Source organism: Equus przewalskii, chromosome 9 (assembly GCF_037783145.1).
Source record: "Equus przewalskii isolate Varuska chromosome 9, EquPr2, whole genome shotgun sequence".
NCBI classification, from domain to species: domain Eukaryota; kingdom Metazoa; phylum Chordata; class Mammalia; order Perissodactyla; family Equidae; genus Equus; species Equus przewalskii.
This window is the reverse complement of record NC_091839.1, coordinates 32,764,411-32,790,456: the sequence shown is the minus strand read 5'-3', so window position 1 is coordinate 32,790,456 and position 26,046 is coordinate 32,764,411. Positions and strand designations below refer to the sequence as shown.

The 26,046-nt window shown below is 39.3% G+C and overlaps 1 protein-coding gene across 4 annotated transcripts in view; it reads right to left on the bottom strand.

The window, feature by feature from the left end:
* Positions 1 to 4,151: 4,151 nt before the first annotated feature.
* IRAK1BP1 (interleukin 1 receptor associated kinase 1 binding protein 1) overlaps positions 4,152 to 26,046 on the bottom strand; it is a 35,954-nt gene continuing 14,059 nt past the window's right edge. Inside the window, exons 3-7 of one of the 4 annotated variants that reach the window (XR_011522525.1) lie at positions 9,208 to 9,338; positions 8,806 to 9,098; positions 5,402 to 5,530; positions 5,188 to 5,329; positions 4,152 to 4,482 (exon numbers count right to left, since the gene is read on the bottom strand). Coding sequence is in view for 1 of the 4 variants with exons in the window: in XM_008523872.2 (XP_008522094.1) it covers positions 8,828 to 9,098; positions 9,208 to 9,338 (402 nt within the window). In the remaining 3 variants the exon portion in view is untranslated. Of the gene's footprint in view, positions 4,483 to 5,187; positions 5,330 to 5,401; positions 5,531 to 7,127; positions 9,099 to 9,207; positions 9,339 to 26,046 lie in introns of those variants that run through there. The other 3 variants (XR_011522524.1, XR_011522523.1, XM_008523872.2) reach the window with 3 other exon arrangements.

The window sequence follows — 26,046 nt, the reverse complement described above, 5'->3', positions numbered from 1 at the left end:
ATAGGTAACTACATAGCTGGAGCAGCGATCTTTGTTACAACGGAGAGAAACATGCCCGTGCCCTCAAGACCCAACAGGTCGTCTAAGCCAGCTGGGATGGCCGTCCCGGAGGATACAATGTCAGAGCCGAGCTCTTGACTCAAAGGTGAGAGAATTAGTCAGGCGAGCCGGGGACGTAACCATGGAGAAGGGAGTCTGTTCAATTCTCCTGGAGCCCGCGAGGAGGGCTGAGACTGGGGAGAGCACAGGGGCCAGGTCTTGAGGGACCTTGAGGTCACGCAGAGGGTGTTGCCTTTCATGCTGCTGGCCATCAGGAGTCACCAAAAAGTTTTAAGCTGGGAAGAACGTGATCAGAGTTGCGTTTAAGTTAGGTCACTCGTCCTGGCGTGGATTTGCCAGTAATTACATTCTGAGACCCGAGGAGGGTGATCGGTGGGGGCAGTGGCCCGGGCTCAGGCAGGTGCAATAGGAACGGAGTAGAGGCCTGAGAGGAAAAGGGGAGAAAGAGGTAGAATGTACAGCCCTTGGCAGCATAAGGAGGGTGAAGGATGCGGAGGTCACGAAGGCTATCCTGACCCTTGACACCAACTGGGCCAAGGGGGGAAGTCCCATGGCCTGTGGCTGGGGTCTGAGATGGAGCTCTGAGCGGACTGCGGCCGATTCTGTCTCGGCCGGTGAATCGGAAATGCCCGGAGGCAGCGGGCAGAGAAGGTGCGGCCCAGCCCCCCGCGGCGGCGCCTGCGCGCAGCGCGCACCCAGGGGCGATGCTCGGGCCCCGCGTCGCGGCGGAGGGCGGGGGCCTGGGGGCGGGGCATCCCCTCGCCCGGGCGGAGCGCGGCTCTCGCCGCTACGGGCGCTGCAGCCGCCGCCTGCGCCCCACCGCGAGGCGAGGAGCGAGCGCGGGGACCTGGACGCGCGGCGCGGGAGGGGGCGCCCGGCGGCGGCCTGGGCTCCCGCTGGGCCGGTCCGGGGCCTCCGGCTCCAGCGCAGGAGACGCTCCGCCCCGGGGCTGGGTCCCCGGCGCGTCCGCCCGGATCCCGGCCTCGACGGGGGACAGGTCGGCGCCGCTGCGCGTGGACCGAGACCGCGGGACGCAGCCGAGCGCGGGCCCGGCGAGGACCCTGCACGCGGGCCCTGGACCATGACGCGGGCCCTGGACCGGCGTTTGGGCCGACGAGTGTTTCGGGGCTCCCTTCCGGCCTGCGGGGGGCGGGAGCTGGGCTTCCCGGCGCAGGGTCGCTGTTGGTTTGGCTCGTGCTGTCGTCTGCGCCTTTCTGACTCTTGATTGATGGCCACGTGTCCTCCCGTTACAGCCCGTCTTCCATTTCTTTAGGTATTTTTGTAGCTCTTACACAGCCGAGCTCCACATCTGTACGTCTATCGATCATTCCGCAAACAGTAACTATTGACTCTACCGCACATGGGTTTTTCTGTCAAAAGTTAGTCACCAAGCCAACCAGTTTCCACAAATAGTTTCCTCAGGAGGTTCTGCTCTGAGTCGGCAGCGGCAGGTTTGCACCCTGGTGACACGCGGTCCCCGGGCGGAAGGAGCACGGGGTCCCCTGCCCCTGGCGGCAGGGCCCCCAGCGCTGCGGACGGCGCGGCCCGGCTGGGGCGCGGGCCCGACGGAAACCGGGGGCGGACGGCGCGAGGGGCCCGCTTGGGACCGGAGAGAGGACACGGAAAGAGAGAGGGAACGTGGATGTCGAGGACGAAAACTAACAACTTGAGAAGGGAAGTCACAGACCCCATATTCCGCGAACAACAGAACGTTTACTGGGCACAATATGGAGGGGGTGTGTGTATTTTCTCTTTCTTTTACACAGATGAACTCATCACGGTTGGAAAGAAGACAAGTCCCTCAGCGGTGACAGCGGGACAGAAGCAAAAAGCAACGTCGTCTGCTGCGTATTAATATGCAGAATGCCGTTTTTGTCTTAAGCATTGTATTTATTTTGAAGGCGTTTTGACTATTGCGATGGTTGTAAATGGTCATACCGGAGAGTGAAGACATGGATGACGCACATGAAGCATTGCTTATTAAAGACAAGATAGGGTACATTTATATGAAATAAATCTGCCTTCAAATTCTGCCTTTAAAATATTTATGCGGGAATAACACGGATTTAATAAGTATTAAGTAGACTATCAGACGCCTGGTGAATCTTCCAGATGTTCCTAAAAGACCTTTCCTAACTTCATTTTATACATAATATCTTAATTCGAAATATAATTATGACGTAGGTAACACAATATACCTTAGTTTTCTATCACTATTATCAAGACTTGAGAAACTTTTTTAAACACATAATCCACTTTTTTCCAAATCAGTTACGAAAACCTCTCCATCCATGATAATTCATCTTCTCAGTGGCAAAAATTAAAAGAAGTCTGGCCTTATTTGCGATGTGGCACACTCAATTACGGACACACGCAAGCTTTTGGGCTGTTTTGTCTTGACTGTATATGACTAGCGAGGGAGCATTCATGGGAAATAGCAATCTGTGAGACAGCATAGGAAGAGGAGAAGGGTATTCAGAATTTTTTGTTTGTGTGTGTGTGTGTGTGTGTGTGTGTGTGTGTGTGTTTTGGTGAGGAAGATTGGCCCTGAACGAACATCTGTGCCAATCTTCCTCTATTTTGTATGTGGGATGGCCATCACAGCATGGCTTGTTGAGTGGTGTGTAGGTCCAAGCCCGGGATCTGAACCTGTGAACCCTGGGCCACCGAACAAGAGTATGCGAACTTCACCGCTACACCAGCCCCTGGAATTTTTTTTTTTTTAAAGAAAAAAACCTAAACAAAACTTTGATGATTTCTCATATATTTTATTAATTAATTTCAAGCATTTTAATTTTAGCATTTGCCCCTCCTTCATAAATGATGTTGCTTGCATGTGTAGCATTACAACTATACTACATTCCATATTCCTAGTCATGATTTTTAAAAAGTCTTTAGACTTACATGTTTCTTTCTGTCTTGATGCTCACGTGGCTATACATGCACGGCTTTTATCCAGGGCTGTGCACACAGCATGCATCGGTCCCAGTAAGTCGCCGACGGCAACCGCAGCCTGGCCGCGCTGCCTGCACTTGCCCTCGTGGAGGCGGGCGTGCAGCCCTGCCACGCCCTGCCTGTCAAGCTCGTGTTCTCTCGCCTGCCGTGGCCCCTTCTGCGCACTCTGCATACACGCAGGGAAGCCGCGGTGGGCGGCTCGCGGAGAACGCTGCGGTTTCTGCTCTTCCTGCCTCAGGGCTGCTGCGCGCAGTGAGGGGCTGGCATCTGTCCAATCTCAGGGCGGCGGGTGTCTCACGGTCATGCAGCTGTGTGGTTGCTGAAGTGTTTCCACTTATTGCCAATTTGAAAAATCATTAGTTAATATTGGTCAATGAAGTGTCTAAACATTTAGATGAAACATTTCTAGTGTTGGATTTAATATTAGTGAGATCGTCAATTCTCTCTTATTATTCCAATGAAGTACTGAACAACTGAATATTTTAAGTGAATGTAAGTTTTAGTAACGTGGGATACTGTGAATTCTCAACATTCCTACAGAATGAAATCAATATAGTTACTCCTCAAATATATGCTGACTTCTGTGGTTTGCAAATACATTTTGTAAAGATTTTAGCTGCAAATTCATATTGGTTTCTTTGCAGACCATATAAGTCTGTATCACTGTATCTGTATTATTTTAGGAATAGGTACAATAAAGATGAAGAAGAAATCTATGCTCACTTTGTAGGTATTGAGCTAATGAAACATGAAATATTAAAAATAATCTTGTATTTTATTTGGTTGACATTCAACTTTGAGTTCGTTACACTTTACCCCCTACTCCAATATAGAATGTAATACCTTAGTTTTTCATGATTAATTTAGCATAAACTAAGAAAAAATTTATTTTGATGCTATTTACATACTTGGGCTGGAGTTGATTTATTTGAATCAACTAATTGAATCGTTATACTAATAATGCTTATTAGTATACTAATTCTTTTAAAATGGAATTACAATATGGTTGATTCAATAAAAAATATAAACTGTTTTTGTATGAGTTTTCATTTCTACAAATTCATTATTGCTATCAAGTACAAATATGATTTTCTAAAATAGGCTTTCAAAGTAAAATTAATGCTAATGGAAACAAATTCAATTTAAGCATCTCTTTATTAAAAGTTACCAGTTAACCGACTTTATTAGATGCAGTTATGTAGTGGCTGCAGTCAGAATGTCAAAAACGCCTTCCCCTGAGCAGTGCGTGTGCCCTCCTGGTGAGGAACGTGTGGCACAGTGATCGTCACCCTCAGTGGGGACAGGAGGCGAAGGGCAAAGACCCCTGAGAGCTGATCCAGTAAGCTTAAAATGCATGTACGTTCTGACACAGTTGAAGAGACGAGTTGAGACAACAAACTACATGTTGTTGCATAGCCACGGACTTCTTTTCTGAGAAAGCTAAGCTTTGGAGAAACAGAAGCGTGCCTATTCGAGAGAAAAGGTGCAGAGTTTGAACACAGATTCTGGAATCAATGACCCGCACTCCCCTTCCTGCTCCCATGCGTACCAGCGTTCGAGTACTCTGCTATACAGACCATCCCTCTGATTTGGGAAGAAAGCAAAGTATCTGACAGCCCGCCTTCCTTCCCCTTAACCTTTCATTAGCCAGATACCGGGAAAAGAAATGTTTAAGACACAGCCCTACTACTGAGGTGAGGACGCTACACACAGTCTTGTGTAGAGACAGATAAAAGAATAATTAGGCTGTGATTAATGTGATCAGTGTAAAACTGAGATAGGTTTGAAACGTTGGAAGTATTTACCTGTTTTTGACTCTTTGCCCACAACTGCTTATAGAAGGGAAGGAACGGAGGATAAGCGATGGTAGCTCTGTATTTTGAAAAGTAGATCCCTCCCCCGCCATGGCACCATGTTCCTACGTGGTATTTGGAGGATACGTTTTTTAATTCAGGGATCACTCACTTGTTTCTGGATTAGATTAGCACTTTCTCCTGCCACGTGGGTTTTTTACCTCTTGGTGTGGAAACTGATTTTTGTTTTGGGGCTCACTAATATTGTCTCTTAATTGTACTGAGCATGTGAAACCCTGATAAATTTTAAACCCTGTGTACCAAATATGTTTTTGTTTAGTCTTCTGGTTTTTTCACTGTTATAAGAGAACCAACTTACATTTGAAGACCAAAGCCAGCATTTGTTCATTTTGAGGTGGGACTGGTGACCCTATGCGAGTGACGCGGCTAACTGGGAGCGACTGCTGGCTGCCATGTTGAAACCGGGGGTCCCGAAGAGTGGCTGAAACAGAAACGTCCTCCTGATAAACAGGTAAGAAAAGTGTTACTCTTTCAATAAAAGAGTACAAGTAATCCCTCTTGAAAAATATTACCTCACCCCGAGAGCAGTGTCTGACTTGGATTAGCCACTGTGAATCTTGCCTTGTAACATAACTGAGCATGTGAAAGCAACTGAGGCCACATTAGATGATGACCAGAAGCTATCTGGCTGCAAATACAACCTGCATAAAAAATAGTAAATGTTTATGTTAAGGTAATTTATATAGTGTTTTTTCTGGAATGAGTAACAAGCATTTGCCTCCCATATAATTTTGTTATGTAGATAATACATTAAACTCCCACTTTTGACTTCATAATTCATGTTTTTAGTTTTTTAGGCCAATGAGAAGAATTCCTTACTATCAAATTCTGGTCAACAAATCTGACAGAACTGGGATATCCTCAACTTAAATTCCTGAGAATATCACAATAATTCTGGGATGTGAATGGTGCACAGCATCATACGTGACAAATTATTTTTCCAGGTCGTATTTATTTACATTGAACTCAAATTAACTCTCAAGTAAGAATACTGATAAAAGTAAGGTAAATTGGTACTACAAAAAAAGTAATCTTTAGCGTGCAACTGAATGGAATCCTAAATTTTATTGGTAATACTCACAAATCTTATTTTAATAGTATTTCCTTTTAAAAAGGAGCTTAGAATATAGTGGTCTGCTTCAAATATCCTAATTAGAAAATGTTTCTTCTTTCAGAAAACAATAATTTGCTGCTTTCTGGAAAGATTTTTTTTTTAGACATGATGCTTTAAAAAAAAATTTTTTTTAAGTTTTATTTTTCCTTTTTCTCCCCAAAGCCCCCTGGTACAAAGTTGTGTATTTTTAGTTTCGAGTTCTTCTAGTTGTGGCATGTGGGATGCCCCCTCAGCATGGCTGATAAGTGGTGCCATGTCTGTGCCCAGGATCTGAACTGGGGAAACCCTGGGCCACCGGAGCAGAGCATGCAAACTTCACCAGGCGGCCACGGAGCCGGCCCCTGGAAAGAGTTTTTTTAAAGAGGGTTCAGAAGAAAGAAATTCTGTCAGGACTAAGTTTGAGATAGGTTTATTCTGTCAGGCTTTGTGGCACAGGTCCCCCAAGTCCTTCATTGTGAGACTCCAGTGCAGGCCATGTGTCAAAAATTAGATTGCCATCAACTGAGAACTAAATTTGATACCCTTACTCTTAGGTACACAGGATGTCATACATAAACAAGTCCAATCTTTGAAAGATTTCTTCTCCTAGCTGTCGTCTAGAATAGGACTGTCCATTTTACAGGATTTCTTTTGAAGCAACATCTTTAAAAATTCCTGTAAATTCTCAAAAGTGTTTGCTAACTTAAAATTTGTTTTTTTCATACACTAAGTTGAAAACCTTCTTTAGCAAATATGATGGAACCAAAAATATAATGAAGCCATGGCTAAGAAAAATCTACGCACATGAATCAATTTTTGAGTATGAACAATTTTTTTTTTTTTTTTGAGGAGGATTGGCCCTGAGCTAACATCCGTGCCCATCTTCCTCTACTTTCTATGTGGGAGGCCTGCCACAGCATGGCTTGTCAAGTGGTGCAAATGTCCACACCTGGGATCTGAACCGGTGAACCCTGGGCCACTGAAGTGGAACATTCGAACTTAACCGCTGCACCACTGGGCCAGTCCTTGAACAATTTTTTTCTTCATGTACAGTCCCAATTGTACTTTTCTACCCAACTGGATAAATAAAAGCTAAGATAAAATTTAACCTTTTTTGGAAAGAAAAATTCAACATACCAAACTCATTTTCTGATAACTATTTTTAATATATTTAAAAATTCATCTTAATGGAGGATTTGGAAAAGACAACTTTTAATTGGGCTGACAATAATCAAAGAATGCAGTTGATACACTAGCCACCATTTACTGAGTGACTGCTGTGGGCTAGGCGGTATTCTGTGGTCTTATATTTCTCAACTTAATCCTTACAGTAATAACACTGCAAAGTAAGAATTATTAGCCTCATTTCCTAGGTGAGGAGAGAGGCTTAAAGAGGTTAAAGTGCCTGGCCGAGTCTACACAGCTGGTGGACACGCTCAGCAGTTACTGGAGAGCCTGCGCTGTGCTGGCCCTGCCAGGGTGCCGGGTCTGAGGACGCGGCCATGAGCCAGGCAGACAAAATCTCCATTCGAAAGGAGCTGACATTCTAGCAGTGAAGTAAGGATTTGAACAGAGCGGTGCTGGATTCTAAAACTTTTCTTTTTAGCTTCCACACTCCCTCCCCGCCAAGGACAGTACAGAACAGACGGCTACAATTGTTTCAGTGCCACTTAAAGTGAGTGGGGAGGGAAGCCACATACTGGTGTATGTTGTAAAAAAGAAATATTGGTATGACGTGTATATATCAGAGGGAAAACCCTAGGACCTATTGTGTGTAAGGAATGGAAAGCCTATGCTGCGTAAGAGACCTGGCATATGGTAACCTGTAGATAATGTGTATCCAACAGCAGTGACACATCTCAGAGAGCCATAAGGATCAGTGTCATCTCAGTGTGTAACCCTGTGCTGTCCCACATGGCAGCTGTCAGCCACTTCCGGCTTCCGAGTACTTGAAATGCGGGTAGTGCAATCAAGGAACTGAATTTTAAAATTTTAATTTAAAAACTGACACTTGATCAAGTTAGTAGATCTTTTAAGCATGTTTGGAAACACCTGGGTGTGTGAATCTATTTTTTCAACTACATATGAGGAAACTTAAATACAGATCAAGTATTTCTGATGAAAATTTAGCATCTGAATTGAGATGTGTTGTAAGATAAAAAAATATACTGGATTTAGAAGACAGTAAAGAAAAATATAAAATATCCAAAAGTTACTTTAAAAATATGTATTACATGCTGAAATGATATTTTGGATATACTGCATTAAATAATTAAAATTAGTTTCAACTGTATCTTCTTGTATTTTTTACTTTTTACTTTAACATGTGTCTACGAGGGCATTTTAGCTATGCACGTGGCTCGCATTCTATCTGTACGGGAGAGTGCTGGCATAAGCGAAGGAGCCCTGGTGAGGAGGCTCTGCTCCATATACCGCCTTTCCTTCTGGCATCAAAATATGTTCCCAGTATACCTCACTACCCTTTTATCAAAGTTATGTGTTGCTCATCATTCTTTCTATTAATGTTAAGAATCATGCTAATAACTGTGTCAATATTTCTTCCTGTAGTTAGAAATGTAAAAATTACTTACACATGCCCCTATAGGAACTGTCAGTATTACAAGTGTGCACACACAACACTTTTATTTCCAAAGAGTATTTCCCATAGTAAGTTTTTAAAAATACCAAGTCACATAACTACTCTGTGGCACTGTATCCAAGGAGTGACAGATTTTGGGGAGAAATACTTTATACACTATACAATATAAATATTCAGGACAAAAGCAAACTTTATAAAAAGTATAAAAATAAAAAGATACAAACACAATATATTTTCGTTGGAATTTTAGAGATGTTTTTTAGTCTTTTCTTTGCCCTTTACTTCAAAAGTTATAAATACTTTTGAAGCAGCATATAGCGTTGCACTCTTGATTTTTTGTTGTACAGATGATGCACTTGAGAGGCTGGATGACTGGTGGTCGTCTGTTTGGCCTTCCCATTCTTTGGTTTCTTCTTCTTTGATTAATAAAGGTTTTCCTAGAGTTTGGCCAACAAGGTGACAGACTTCTTGAGCCTTGCGCCATGCATTTTCAACAGCAACGAGACAGGCTTGCCGTCTTAGGAATTAAATGCAGAGATTATTAATGTGATATTCAATGAACTGTAGCACTGAATAGTTTTGTTTAATTAACTGATAATTTAGTGTTAAAGATGTGCTTAACTTACCTAAGATTCTCAAGAGAACCTGGAGTGTGATAGAACTGGGGTGGGCTGATGACAACAGAGCTATCTAGCTTTTCAACAAGAAAGTTACAAATATTTTGCATTTTTCCAAATTCAGTAAATGTAATGCAGACCTGTAAATGAAAAGACATTTGAAATTATTTTTATGCCTGATGCATTATTTCAAAATTTTCTCTAAATGTGAGTAAAAAAAGTGAAGCCTGATTACAATGAGGTCATTTTATAGTAACAGATAAGAAAAGCCTATTTAATACTTACAAACAAATTATTACTAAATTTATTTTTGCTTATAAATTTTGTAATTTATCTAATATTATTTTAAAATTCATTTTAAACCAGTCAGGGATGTTTTATGAAACAGATTGGAGAGTTTCCCCTTCAACTTTACTATCTGGCTAAATTCTAACCCAGGTGAGTTTTTCATGAGTCCCTACCTGAATCTACGCCATTAGCTTCCTGATTAGCAGTAATTCCATCATACTTCTCTGCTGTGCCTGAGCTATATTTCTTCTTCCAGTAGTTATTTTCAGATCTAAATGTGGAAGCTCATCTATTTCACTAAGACCTCTACCTTAAATATGTGAAAGCAGTTCTTATTTCAGCAATACTTTAAAGCAGTAATCTTAAAACTTTACAGGGCTAGACCAGTGGCATCGTGGTTAGGTTTGCACGCTCTGCTTCAGCGGCCTGGGGTGCACTGGTTCAGATCCTGGGCGCAGAGCTATACACGGCTCATCAAGCCATTCTGTGGTGGCATCTCACATAGAAGAACTAGGAGGATTTACAACTAGGCTATTCAACTATGTACTGGGGCTTTGAGGAGGGAAAAAAAAAACAGGAAGATTAGCAACAGATGTTAGCTCAGGGCCAATCTTCCGCACACACACACACAAAACTTTTCATGGAAGCAGACTAAACTTTTTCTTCTAAGGAAAATTTACACAGGCTTAATATGTAAAACAAAAAAGTACAGGTACTGGAGTAGGCTGGAGTAGCAAAGAGAAAGAGAGGGGTGAGGGGACCTCCTGAGTCATCGCATCCGATGCACAACACTGCCTTCAATCAAATGTTATCCAGGGCAAACTAACGTTCCATCTGGCTTCAATACTGTCAGTAATGTATTTTACAATCAGTTTGTCAATTTCTATTTTTAAAAAAGCTGACTGAGATTTGCAGTAATCTATATATGTAGATCAATCAAGGAAGAACTGATATCTTAATGATATTGACTCTTCCAAATCATAAACAAGGTATGCTTCTCCATTTATTTAGGTCTTTAATTTCTCTTAGCAATGTCTTGTATTTTTCAGCATACAGGTCTTTCACATTTTTAAAATCAGATTTATCCCTAGGAATTTTATATTTTTGATGCTTATTAGTTCTAGTGTCTTTTTTTGTAGGTTTCATCAGATTTTCTAGATAGATGGTCATGTTGCCCATGAGTAAGGACAGTTTTACTTCTGACTTTCTCGTCTCGATGCCTTTTCTTTCTTCTCCTTGCCTGACTGCACTGGCTGGAACTTGAAGTACAATGTTGAACAGAAGTCATGCGAGTAGATATCTTGGTCTTGTTCCTGATGTGAGGCACAAAGCAGTCAGAGTTTCACCATGCAGTATGTTGTAGTGCTGTCAGTGGCCAGCACAGCAGAACCTGTCCGGTTTTGGGGACTTGCTCTCCCCTCTGGTGCTCTATCAGACAGTGCTCCGCTGCTCTTCAGAGGGTTCTCATGGCCAATGTTTTTGGGAGTGGGTGTCCAGGTCCTTCTTCCTACTCTGTGTTAGTCTGGAAGCTCCACTGAAATCCGTCCACCATAGGTGACCCTGCTGGTTTTTGAAACACCAGTGGCATAGCTTTCAGCATCACAGCAACACGCAGCTGGGCCTCGGCGATGAGAGCACTGAATCTTAACCACTAGACCACTAGGGCTGGCTAAGTATGATGTTAGCATAGAATTTTCATAAAATTCCCTTTATTGGTTTGAGGAAGTTCCCTACTATTACTAGTTTGCTGAGAATTTTTATTAGGAATGGATGCTGGATTTTGTTAAATGTTTTTTTTTGCATCTACTGAGATGATTGTATGGTATTTCTTTTTAACTTTGTTGATATGGTAAATTAGATTAATTTTTGAATGTTAAACCAACATTTCATTCCCAGGCCATTATGTATTATCTTTTTTATATATCACTGGATTTGATTTGCTAAAATTTTGTTTATAATTTTTGCACATATGTTTATGATGGGATATTGGTCTCTAGTTTTCTTTGCTTGTAATGCTTTTTTCCCTGGTTGTCTTATCCTCTGGCCCCAAATAATGAATTGGGAAGTATTCCCTTTTTATTTTCTGGAAAAGTTTGCATAGAATTGGCATTATTTCTCCCTTAAATTTATGCACTTTCTAATTTCTCTTTCAATTTATCCTTTGACCCATGGGTTATTGACAAGTATGTTATTTAAACTCCAAATATTTAGGGAATTTTCCTGAGATCTTCCAGTTATTAGTTTCTAATTTAATTATACTGTGGTCGGAGAACTTTGTATGATTCAAATACTTTTAAATTTATCAAGACTTGTTTTAGGACCTAGAATATAGTCTACCTTGGCAAATGTTCTATGTCCGCTTGAAAGGAATATGTAGTCTGATGTTGTTAAACTCAGGTTTATTAAGGTATAACTTAAATATAGTAAAATACACTCTTTATGTATGTTCCGTGAATTTTGACAGATGCATTCAGTCTTGTAGGGACTATTCTTATTCTGATCAGTCTTGTCAACCTCCCAGAATTCCCTTCCTCCCCCTATCCCAGCCCCTGGAAACCAGTGATCTATTGTTGTTTTTTCAAAAAAAATTTATTTTTTAGAGCAGTTTTAGGCACACAACAATACTGAGAGGAAGGGACAGAGATTTCCCATGTACCTGCTGCCCCAACACATGCATAGCCACTCCTCCCTTACCATAATCAACACTGCCCACCAGAATGGCACATGTTACCATATATGAAGCTACACTGATACACATCATAATGACCTGAAGTCCACAGTTTACATTAGGGTTCACTCTTGGTGTTTTATATTCAGTGGGTTTGGACACATGTATAATAACATGCATCTATCAGGTAGTATCATACAGAGCATTTTCACCGCCTTAAAATCCTCTGTGCTCCACTTGTTCATCCCTCCCTCCCCCCGACTCCTGGCAACCACTGATCCTTTCCTGTCTCCACAGCTCTGCCTTTCGCAGAAGGTCATGTAGTTGGAATCATATAGTACGTAGCCTTTTCAGGTTGGCTTCTTTCTCTTAGTAACAGGCATTTAAGGTTCCTCCCTGTTTTCAAGGCTGATCGCTCACTTCTTTTTAGGGCTGAGTTATATTCCGTTTCCTGGATAGAAAACAGTTTATTTATCCATTCACCTACTGAAGGACATCTTGATTGCTCCCAAATTTTGGCAATTATGAATACAGCTGCTATAAATATCCATGTACGGGTTTCTATGTGAACATAAACTTTCAACTCCTTTGGGTAAATACCAAGGAGTGTGACTGCTGGATCAAATGGTAGGAGTGTTTACATTTTGTAAGAAATTTCATCTTCCAAAATGGCTGTACCATTTTGCATTCCCAGCAGGACTGAATGAGAGTTCCTGTTGTTCCAAAACCTCACCGGCATTTGTTGTTGTCAGTGTTTCAGATTTGGTCTACACACCTAAACAGGTGTGTAGTGGCATCCCATTGTTGTTTTAATTTGCATTTGCCTAACGACATATGATGTGGAACATGTTTTCATATGCTTTCTTGCCATCTAGATGTCGTCTTTAGTGAGGGAGGTCTGACAAGGTCTTTGGCTCATTTTTAAATTGAGTTGTTTTCTTATTGTTGAGTTTAAGAGTTCTTTACATATTTTGGACAACAGACCTTTAAAATAAATGTGTTTGCAAATATTTTCTCCCAGTCTGTGGCTTTTCTTGTTTTCTTGACATTGTCTTTCACAGAGCAGAAGTTTTTAATTCTAATGAAGTCCAGCTTATCAATCATTTCTTTCATGGATCATGCCTTTGGTGTTGCAAGTCAAAAATCACTGTGATACTCAAGGTCATCTAGGTTTTCTCCTATGTTATCTTTTAGGAGTTTTACAGTTTTGTGTTTTACCTTTAGGTCTATGATGCATTTTGAGTTGATTTTTTGAAGGGTATAAGGTCTGTATATAGATTCATTTTTTTTTAATGTGGATGTCCACCTGTTCTAGCACCAACTGTTGAAAAGACTATCTTTGCCCCACCGTACTGCTTTTGCTCCTTTCTCAAAGATCAGTTGACCATATGGGAGTCTATTTCTTGGCTCTCCATTCTACTCCACTGATCCATTTGCCTGTTCTTCAAATAACACTACACTGTCTTGATTATTGTAGTTTTATACTAAGTCTTGAGGTCAGGTGTTCTTCAATATTATGTTGGCTGTTCTGGGTCTTTTGTCTCTCCATATAAACTTGAATAATTTACTAATATCTCAAAAAAAAACTTGCTGGGGATTTCAATTGGGATTGCATTGGATCTACAGATCTAGTTGAGAAGAACTGACATTCTGACAATATTGAGTCTTCCTATCCATGAACATGGAATACCTCCTTTATTTAGTTCTTCTTTGATTCTGTTCATCAGAGTTTTGTAGTTTTCCTCATATAGATCTTATACATATCTTGTTAGATTTATACCTAAATATTTCATGTTTTTGGGTGCTATGGAAAATTGTGTTTTTAATTTCAAATTCTACTTATTCATTGCTGGTACACAGGAAATAATATTTTGTTGAGGATGATATTGGTCTGCAGTTTTCTTATCCTGTAATATATTTCCACAGGATCTGTAGTGATGTTGCCTTTTTCAGTTCTAACATTAGTAATTTTTCCTCTCTCTTTTTTTTCTTTCTTAGTTAGCCTGGCTAGAAGCTTAATGATTTTCAGTGACCTTTTCAAAGAACTAGCTTTTGGTTTCATTGATTTCTTTTCTTGTGTGTACTTTGGATTTAATTCACTTTTTTGTTTTTCTAGTTTTCTATCGTAGAAACTTGGGTTACTGATTTTAGATTTTTCTTCTTTTTAATATATGCATTCACTGCTAAAATTTCTAAGCACTACTTTCACTGCATCCTGCAAATTTTGATAAATTGTGTTTTCATTTAGTTCCAAATATTTTAAAATTACTCTTGAGATTCCTTCTTTGACCCATGTATTAGTTAGAAGTGTGTTGTTTAATCTCCATGTATTTTGACACTTTCTAATTATCTTTCTGGTGTTGATTTCTAGCTTAATTCCACTGTGGTCTGAGAGCAGACCTTGTATGATTTCTATATCCTTTTAAATTTGTTAAGGTATGTATTTTGGTCTAGACTGTGTTCTATCTTGGTGAATGTTCCATGGGAGTTTGAGAAGAAGAATGCTGTTTTTGGAGACAGAACTCTATAGGTGTCCACTATATTCAGTCTATTGATGGTATTTATTATTGAGTTCAACTATGTACTTACTGATTTTCTTCCTGCTGGATCTGTCCATTTAGACAGATAGAGGGGGGTTGGAGTCTCCAACTATGATAGTGGCTTCATCTATTTCTCCTCGCAGTTCTATTAGTTTTTGCCTCATATAGTTTAATGTTCTGTTGTTAACAGGCATACATGTTAAGGATTGTTATGTCTCTTGGAGACTTGCCCCTTTATTATTATGTAATGTCTTTCTTTATCTTTGATAACTTTCTTTCCTATGAAGCCTGCTCTGTCTGATATTAATATAGTGACTCTTGCTTTCTTTTGATGAGTGTTACGATGGTATATTTTTCTCTATGCACTTACTTTTAATCTATAAATGTCTTTATATTTAAAGAGGCTTCTAGTAACAACATACAATTGGGTTGTGTTTTTTGATCCACTCTGACAATTTCTTTTAACTGCTGCATTTAGGCAATTGATGTTCGAAGTGTTACTGATATAGCTAGGTTAATATCCACCAATTCTTGACTGTTTTCTATTTGTTGCTTTCTTTCTTTTTTCCTAGTTCTGTACTCCACTGTTTTTTGATTTTATGACTTTAATTAAGCATTTTATGATTCCCTTTTCTCTCCTTTCTTAGGATATCAGTTATATGTCTTTTTTTTTTTTTAACTTTTTTTAGTGGTTGCCCTGAAGTTTGCAATATACCTTTATAATTAATCCAAGTCCACTTTTAAATTACACTATACCACTTGATGAGTAGTGTGAGTACCTTTTAATAAGAAAATAATCCTAATTCCTCCCTCCCACCTCTTGTATCATTACTGTCATTTATTTTACTTATTAGCATACATAAGTATATACATAAGAAATATACATAAGTATACATAATTGAATACCATGTTATTATTTTGAACAAAATGTTACCTGTTAAATTAATTAAAAATAAGGAAAATAAGAGTTTTTATTTACCTTTACTTATTCCTTCTTTGATGCTCTTCCTTTTACATAGATCCAAATTTCTGGTCTACACTGTTTTCCTTCTCTCTAAGGAACTTTTAACATTTGTGGCAAGGCAGGCCTAATGGTAACAAATTCCACCAATTTTTATTTGTCTGAGAAAGTCTTTATTTCTCCTTCAGTTTTGAAGGATAATTTCATGGTGCAGAGAATTCTAGGTTGTGTTTTTTTTTTTTTTTCTTCCTGTTAACACTTTAAACATTTCACTCCACTCTCTTCTTGCTTGCATGATTTCTGAGGAGAAGTCAGATGTAATTCTTACCTTTTTTCCTCTACAGGTAAGGTGTTTTTTTTCCTCTGGCTTCTTTCAGGATTTTTTCTTTATCTTTGATTTTCTATAGTGTGAAAACAATATGCTCTGCTGTAGTTTCTTTGGCATTTATCCTACTTGGTGTTCTCTGAGATTCCTGATCTGTGGATTGGTGTCTGGTATTAATTTGGGGAAATTCTCAGTCATTATTGTTTCAAATATCCCTTCTGTCCCTTCCTTTCTTCTGCTTCTGGCATTTCCATTATGTGTAGGTTATACCTCTGTAGTTGTCCCACTCCTTGGATATTCTGTTCTTTTTTCCTTCAGTTTTTGTTCTCTTTGCTTTTCAGTTTGTGAAGTTTCTATTGAGATACCCTCAAGTCTAGAGACTCTTTCATCAGCTGTGTCTGGTCTACAAATAAGCTCATCAGAGGCATTCTTCATTTCTGTTACAGTGTTTTTTATCTCTAGCATTGACTTTTGGTTCTTCCTTAGGATTTCAATCTCTCTGGTTACACTGCCCATCTGTTCTTGCATGATGTCTGCTTATCCATTAGAGCCCTTAGCATATTTATCATAGTTGTTTTAAATTCTCAGTCTGATAATGACATCCTTTCCATGTCTAGTTCTGATGCTTGCTCTGTGTCTTCAAATGGTATTTTTTAACTTTTGGTATGCCTTGTAATTTTTTTCTTGATAGCTGGACATGATGTATTGGGTAAAAGGAACTGCTACCAATAGGCTTTAGTACTAGTTGTGAGGTGTGACGGGAGGGGAAGTGTTCTATTGTGCTATGATTTAGACTCAGTTTTTTAGTGAGCCAATGCCTCCAGACAGTGAATTTCACAAGTGTTTCTTGTTTTTTCCCTCCCGCCCTCCCGCCCCCCGCCCCCCCGCCCTGTAGGTAGGAGAGAATGGCTAGGGCTAGAGTGGGCTGGAGTTGGGTATTTCTCTTCCCTCAGGTCAGCCGGGCTCTGATAATATACCAGCAGGTTAGGCTCTGGTTACCTAGTTTCTCCTGAGGGCAGACCTTGTTAAGAAAAAGTGTGCTCTGGCATATTTCAAAATGGTTCCTTTCCGCCTCCCTCTGCTAGACAGACCAAGGATGTCTTGTCCAATATTTACTGTGGGAACCTGGTGGAGCTCATGGAAGTAAAATCTCACTAAACTTTGAGCTCTGCTCTCTGACTGGGTCACCTAGAGTTTTAATTCTCAGAGCTGTCCACACCAAGCCTCCAGGAGTCTATCAATTATAGTTCAGATTTTCCTACCCAGGTGCTGGTTCCAGAGGTGGTTTCTTTGTGAATTTCTGCTCTGGTCAGCTCTGACTCACTGTATTTGCCTGTCTCTTCAATTTTCGGAGCAGTGTTTGCCCTGTGTCCTCACTTCTCTTATGGATCCTAGAAGAGCTGTTGATTTTTCAGTTTGTTCAGCTTTTTACTTGTTGGTAGGACACAGTGGTGACTTCAAGCTCCTTACATGCAGAATAGGAAACTGAAAGTCTCCCATTACTTTTAACCAATTGGTGTCTTCATATTTGAAGTATGCTTTTTGCAGGAAGGTTATAGGTAAGATTTGCTTTTTTATATCATCTGAAATATCTGCCTTTTAATGGAGCTATTTAGAACATTTATATTTAATGTGATTATTGATATGGTTAGGTTTAAACCTCTGATCTTACTATTTATTTTCTATTTGTCTCATATTTTCTTTGTTCCCCTTTTTCTCTTTTTTTTGTCTTTTTTTTGATTGAGTATATGATTCTCCTATTTGATATCCTTCTTTGGCTTATTTGTTGTAACTATTTGTTGTTGCTCTTATTTTAGCATTTGCTTTAGGGTTTACAGTATATATGTTTAATTTATCAAAATCCACCTTCAAGAGCGACACCATTTTACATGTAACAACTTTACGATATTCTATTTCTGTTTCTCCCTTCTTGACCCTAATGCTATGCTGTTATACATTTTACTTTTACACATAATTCCTACAGTTCATCATGATTTTTGTTTAAACAGTCAATTATCTTTTATACAGATGTAGAGATATAGAGATCATATAAGAAAAATATCATGATTTATCTATGTAGTTATCATTTTCAGCATTTTCCATTCCTTTGGGTAGATTCCTATTCCTTTCTGGTATCATTTCCTTCTGCCTTAGACAACTTCATTTATTGTTTTTTGTAGTGCCAGTCTATACATAATGAATGCTTTCAGCTTCCTGAAAAAGTCTTTAATTGGCCTTTGATTTTGAGCAATACTTTTGCTGGATATAGGTTGGCATTTTTTTTCTTTTAGTACTTTAAAAATGTTTCTCCACCTGCCTTCTTGCTTGTATTGCTTTCAAAAGAAATCTGTTGTCTTGTTGTTGTTCCTTGGTGCACAATATGTTGCTTGTTTCTCCGGCTCACTGAGATTTAGTACTGGTTTTGAGCAATCTGATTATAATATGCATTGGTATAGTTTTCATATTTCTTGTGCTTAGGGTTAACTGAACTTCTTGGATTTGTCGGTTTATAATTGTCATCAACTTTGGAAATTTCTTGGCTATTATTTCTCCAAATATTTTTCTTGACCCCATTGGGACTCCAATTACATGTATATTAGGCCACTTGAAGTTGTCACACAGCTGATTCATTTTTATGTCTTTCCTTCTGTGTTTCATTTTGGATAGTTCTTATTTCTATGTCTTCAAGCTCACAATGCTTATCTTGTGTAATGTCTAATTTGATGCTGGTACTCTTCAGTGTACTTTTCATCTCACATATTGTAGTTTTCATCTCTAGCAGTTCAATTTGGGTCTTTTTATACCTTCTATGTCTCTTAACTTTTTGTGTGTGTGTGAGGAAGACTGGCCCTGAGCTAACATCTGTTGACAATCTTCCTCTTTTTGCTTAAGGAAGACTGTTGCTGAGCTAACATCTGTGCCAGTCTTCCTCTAATTTATGTGGGATGCTGCCACAACATGGCTGACGAGCAGTGTTAGGTTTGCACCCAGGATCTGAACCTGTGAACCCTGGGCTGCCAAAGCAGAATGTGAGAACTTAACCACTATGCCACTGGGCTGACCCCTCTTCTTAACTTTTGAACATATGAAATACAGTTACAATAACTTTAATGATTTTGTCTGTTATTTCTAATATCTGTGTAAGTTCTAGGCTGATTTGAATTGATTTTTCCCCTTATTATCAGATTTATTTTTCTGCTATTTTGCTTGCCAGGTAATCCTTGTGAATTTACTTTATTGGGTGTTGGATATTTTTGTATTTCTAAATACAAAATATTCTTTATCTGTTCTAGAACTCTGTTACTTTATTATTTACTTGGAAACTGATCTCTTTGGGTTTTCTTTTAAGATTTGTTACGTGATTAAAATAATGTTCAATGTAGGACCAATTATTCCCCCTCATAATATAAGACCCCTCTGTATACTCTACCTAGCACCCCAGGAATCGTGAGATTTTCTAGTCTGGCTGATACCCGCCTCAGCCCTGCATGAGCGCCAAACACTATTCCCTCTAATCTTTTTGTGGTTCTTTTTCTAGCCTCAGATCATTTCCTCAACATGCTGATCAGTATTTAGCTAACTACTTGAGGGGGTCCCTCTGTATTCTCTGAAGATCTGTCTCTGCAGCCATCTATTTTCCATGTCACTGTGCTAAAAACTCTCACTGTCTTGGGTGGGCTCTCAGTTCCATTTTCTCAACACAAAGAGTTTAACAGGCTCTATCCAGGTTCCCTCCCTGTGCAGATGCCTGAACACCCTCTTAAGACAGTGAACTAAGACAACTGTAGGACTGTCATTTGTTTCACTTTTTGCAGGGATTACTGTGGTTCAATGCCTGATGTTCACTCTTTTGAAAACTACTGCTTTATATATTTTGTAACATTTTTTGGTTGTTTCAGGTGGGAAGGTAAATCTGGTCCATGTAACTCTATCTTAGCCAGAGGCAAAAGTCTTATCTATCTTTTGAAGAGAAGTCTTATAGTGTGTGTTTTTGTTTTTGTTTTTTTTTTTTAAAAAAAAAGCTTGTATGCGCTAAACTTTTTTGTTAGGCAAAATCAGCCTTCCCAGCCCCACCCAGGTTGCTAGTTTTTAACCTCTGGGTAGCTTCCAAATTTGCATTTCCTCCCTGGTTGAAACTCAAAGCTCCAAAATGCCTACAGGCTGCCTCTAATAAGAAATACAGACAATATCATACTTTTCTGCATTTGCATAGTTTAAATATGGAAAAATGCTCCTTCTTTTGCTGCTATATTTAATTTATAACCAACACCTGAAAAAGACTCAGTCATACAGCGGTAGCAGAAATATGGAAGCTTCGCCTCTTAGATCCATTTGTCCTGGACTTGCAACCTCACATGAAATGAACCATGGCAAGATTTATCATGCCTTTGTGGAAACTGGAAGGTAACTAAATTTGAGAGTTCAAAGGGTTTCTCTGCTTGCAGGTTAAAGTGATTGAGCATAGTGGGTTCTAAGTGTCAACAAAAACAGTTCCTTACTATCCAAGTACCCTTGGAATCAACTTTATTTTTGAAAATTATTCTAATGTGTACTCTAATAGATATCTCAAACAAAAATAATAAAAAAATTTCCACTAATAAGCTTTATGAAACTGTTCACATTCTGTATTTTATCCAACAGATTTGAAATAATGGGAGAGCTGAATGCTCATAATGAAAAAACTGGGATGCATGCCAGGCATTTCTAAAAAAATAATAAAGTAAAAATTTGTATTTGCATTTGGGCTAAAGGTGCCATAAATTTCCTCAATGAAATATAAAATTTGACACAGATATATTTTGTTCTTCTTTACTACCACTGACACATATATGCAATGTAGGACTTCCAACCTTTTCCAACCTAGAATATAGGTTGATGTAGAGATATATTAAGTCTAATTACAGGCATATCTCGTTTTATTGTGCTTTGCTTTATTGCTCTGTAGATACTGTGTTTTTTACAAGACCTTCCACCAGCAAAAAGAGTATGACTTGCTGAAGGCTCAGATGATGGTTAGCATTTTTTAGCAGCAAAGTAATTTTCTTTTTTCTTTATTTTTGCTGAAGAAGACTTACTCTGAGCTATTTCTCAATCTGAGGATTGCCAATCTTCCTCTTCTTTTGCTTGAGAAAGATTATCCCTGAGCTAAGATCCATGCCAATCTCCCTCTATTTTTTTCTATGTGGGACACCACCACAGCATGGCTGGTTAGTGGAGTAGGTCTGCACCCAGGATCCAAACCTGTGAACCTGGGCTGCTGAAGCAGGGTGCACAGAATTTTAACAACTCAGCCATGGGGCTGGGCCCAGCATTTTTTAATTAAGGTATTTACATTGTTTTTTTTAGACGTAATGCTATCACACACTGAACAGGCTATAATATAGTGTACACATAACATTTATATGTACTGGGAAACCAAAAAATTTGCTTGACTTGCTTTATTTGATGTTTGCTTTATTGCAGTGGTATGGAACTGAACCTACAATATCTCTGATATGCCTGTATTTATTATGGGTCTCTATGACCAACAGGTTTATAATTCAGTATGTCACGGTGTCAATGAAACCGATTCTAGGTCTAATCTCTAAATTGGTTGGTTTGACAGAAAATCCTAATTAGTTTACTGTTATGGACTGAATGACTGTATCTCCCCAAACTTCTTATGTTGAGCCTCAACCCACAACATGACTGTCTTTGGACATAGGGCCTTTATGGAGGTAATTAACGTTAAATGCGGTCATAAGGGTTGGGCCCTAATCTAAGAAGATTAGGTCTACATAAGAGACACCAGAGAACTTGCTTGCTCTCTGCCCACCATGTAGGACACAGTGAGAAGGCAGCCATCTGCAAGCCAGGAAGAGGCCCTCACCACAAGCCAACCCTGCTGGCACCCTGTTCTCAGACTTCCTGCCTCTAGAACTGTGGGAAAATAAATTTCTGTTGTTTAAGTGACCTAGTCTGTGGCATTTTGTTATGACAACCCAAGCACACTAATACAGTTACCAATATCCATTCTTGTTTCTCTTTTCTTTAATGATAGAACTCACAAGTTGTAGCTGGGCATTGGCGTCTGACTACATTTCCGAATCTCTCTCGCATCAGTGTGACTGAGTTCTGGGTAAAGAGAGGTAAGCAGCAGTGATGGGTCAAGTCCTTAAAAGGAATGGGCTTATGCTCCCCTTTCTTTTCTCCTTTCCCACTGGCTGGAATATAGTATGATGGTGGGAACTGGAGGAGCCACCTAGGTACAGAGATGGATGCTGTGAGTAAGGCTGCAGAGCTGACCTACTATCATTGGACTGAGTACCTCCGGTTGTTAGAAGTGAGACACATTCATATCTTGTTTAAGCCACTGTGTTTTTTGGGTCTATTTGTTACAGCAGGTTAGACTGTTCCCTAACTAATTCAGGTGTTTATTTTTACTATATACTGTTAACTATATATTGCAGGTATAGTCTGACATAACATGTACATATCCTTATTTTACCACACAATTTCATTAAAATTCATTCTTCTAAAGCCAGTGTGCTCAGTGGGGAGGGGGAACATTAGCAGAGACAGCTCACAACAGGCAGACAAGGTCCCATACGCTAGCTCAGGCATGCTCAAAGAGTGGTCACGGGATCCCTTGCAGAGTGGCTGTCAGATCAAAACTATTTTCATGATAATACTGGCGTTATTGACCTTTTTCACCTATTCTTTCCTGAGAGACGAGTTTCTCAGAGGCTACATAACATGTGATCTACAGATGAGGTGATATGTCAGATTCTATACAGATATTATGTGACACATCAGATTCGATGCAGAAGCACACATGACAATCCAGGTATCTTCTATTAAGCCAGAGAGAGAGAGATTTGCAAAAATGTAAACCAGTGCCACTCTTCCAAATTCTTTTTGTTTATAGTTATTATTCAAAACAATGTTATTTATGTTAGCATATAAATTTATTATTTTTATTTTTAAATTAATTAATAAAAAACATTTTCAGAAAAGAAAGTGGCAGAGCCAGAATTTAAACCTGGGTCTGACTGGTTCCAAAGCTGCTGGTGCTCCTACCTGTGGGAGGGGGGTCTGTGTGTGTGCGTGTGTGTGCTTGTGCTCCTACCTGTGGGGGGGGAGGGGTCTGTGCGTAGTTGATTAATGCTACTCAATATTTTTATTAATTACATAGATGGGCACACTGATGATCAAATCAGCTGATGACATAAAGCTGGTAGGACTACATATAAACACTGCCTGGTAACATCAAGATCCAAAAAGATCCTAACAGGCTGGAAATATAGATGAAATCTACTGGATAAAATATTACAGAGATAACTGTAAAATCCCACACTCCATTGTGAAACAGCAATAACAAAGTATAAGATAGCAGGAGGAGGATTTAAAAGCAGGATGTGAGAAAGACACTTTTTTAGTTGTCATTATTGATTATGACTGTAAACTTGACAGAAGGGAACAATGTGATGCAAGTGCCAAAAAGTTACATCAGTTTTAAGTGTCTCATTAGAAATAAACATTCCAGAATAAGGGAGGTAATCACCTTTCTCTAACATGGACTGGCCAAATCATAACAAGGACACTATTGTTGTAGATGCTTTAGGAGGAAATTGGTTGACTAAAGAAAAAGTTTGTCACATAACAAATGGCCAAAGAAACGGGATTCTTACCCCTGGAGAAGAAAACATTAGCATCAATATGATACTGAACTTCAAGTATATACTTCAAGGAAGAAGTATGAGCCTTGTTTTATTCTTGGAGAGGTACACTATTAATAATGGATGAGTACTAGTGAGTCAATTTTGGTTTAATGTTAAAAAATTATATATGGATTAGATGTCTTAAAATGGAATAGGCCTTTTATATTCATGACTAAGTATAAAATATTCCACAACAAAAATGAAGAGTTAAAAAAGATTACACGAGAGGGGCCAGCTGGGTGGTGTAATGGTTGGGTTTGCACATTCAGATCCTGGGTGCAGACCTACACGTTGCTCATCAAGTCATGCTGTGGAGGCATCCTACATACAAAATAGAGGAAGATGGGCACAGATGCTAGCTCAGTGACAACCTTCCTCATGCAAAAACAGGAAGCTAGGCAACAGATGTTAGCTCAGGGCCAATCTTGCTCACCAAAAAAAAAAAAAAAGATTAGATGAGATAATATATGAAAAACACCCGACACATGGCAGACATGCAAGGAAAGAGAGGGGGAAGACTGCATGAGTGGTTATACTCCTTTCTCCATTCAACAGACTTTACTGAATGCCTATTATATTCCAGGCTTTTAAATTCCCTCCTAACACTAAGATTATGACAGGAAAACAACATGAGAAGTGGAAAAGAGTAAAGATATAGAAATTACAAAGCCAAGGTTTTAATCTAACCCCTCGCTCCACAAATACTCACCCTTAAAGAAGTCACTTAGATAATTTCCAACTTTCAATATCCTTATCTTTAAAATAAGGAAAAGCAGCAGAGTAGGTGGGAGGTAGATAAAGAATCTCTAAAGTGCTTTTCAGGATGAAAATTTTAGACATTACGTGAAAAGTAATTTCTACCATCTAATCTTATTCTACACATTTAAGTGTCCATCATGGTGTATGTCAGACATTAGGTTTCAGTGTTCACGACATCCACAGCCATGAAGCCACATTGTTCTTCACACACAGCTTGGCATACTTTGTACCTGGTGGCCCTTCAAGCTGGTCTCTGTGGACTGTTAATGCTGACCTAAGGACGATTATGTGCTGGGTTATGTGATATAAGAGTTCTGGCTACCAGGGAGGCCTTATACAAAATATAATCAGATTTTCTCAAGAAATTTGAATACGAGACATTAACAAGGTAAGTATAGCAGAAGGAAGAGGGGCAGAGGTTAGCGAAGCCCTCATTTAGTCATGTTTTATAACAAAAGCAGCAGCTCTAAAGCGCTTTCTATACCTGAAGGGTCAGTCTGAAGAACCACTCTGTGAAAAACACTCCAGTTTTCCACGAAGCCTGGCTGTGTGTTTGCTAGGACTGTTCCTTTTCCTCCTTACTCCCTGGTGTACCCTCACAATAAACCCCCTTAACTAAGATAACCCGGGCCTCTCTCCGTTCACTACAACCTGAAGCCCTGTCAGGTAGGAACTACTGCAGGAATGCTGGAACAGCTCTCTGCTTTTGACCCTGTGACACAGAATCTTACCAGACTGCTCTTCATCCTGTTTTGAAAGGTAGTTTTCAGTCCCCATTGCTACAAAATAGCTTTTGCCAAATGGATCCCTAAAGTCATCATGAGCCATTTTGAATCCCTTGAGATAGTTAAATTTTAAGTGGAGAAGTCACAAAACTATAAAAAATGGAAATTACTATCTCAAGAGATAAGAAGTTAGGATTCTAATTTCCAATCTAATTCTTGTAACATGATCTTTGAGAAGTCTGAGACCAAGCAATCTGAGGCTAAGGTCACACCCTTAAAATTAGAAAAATACATTATCTGCCTGAAGGTAGGACTAGTTGATTTCTTGAGGTATTTTCTACCTCTAAAGACAAAGATTCTCTGACTAGATAAACAAGATTCCACTCTAACCCCTTTCTTGTTTGTTTCCTGTGGCAAGGAGGCCACACGGACTAAGCACATACCCCCAAGATGTCTGGAATCTGCACCCTAATCACAACTATAACACACTCTCATTTCATAAAATCCTGATCATAAAATCTTTAAAGATAAGTAAAAAGTATAGGCAGTTGTAGGAACTAATGTTATCATTAAGTGAGTGTACAAAAGATATTTTGCTTTTTTAAATTTATGCAAAGGTTGAGTAGTTTTTATTTTTAAATAAACCTTGACTTACCAAAACACAATAAAATTACATCGTGAAACAAAAGAATGTTGATAAGTGTTTCAATCCTTTATGTTATCACTTTATTTTTTTTTTTAATCTGAGAAGACATTTCTCTCCTGTAGCATTTTCTGCTCACTAGATGATAACATTACTAAAATTTTATTTAGGTGGCAATTAACTGTTACTTCTCCTTTGCTCGGTTTATTTCATTTCAAAACAATTTATCTTCAGTAAAT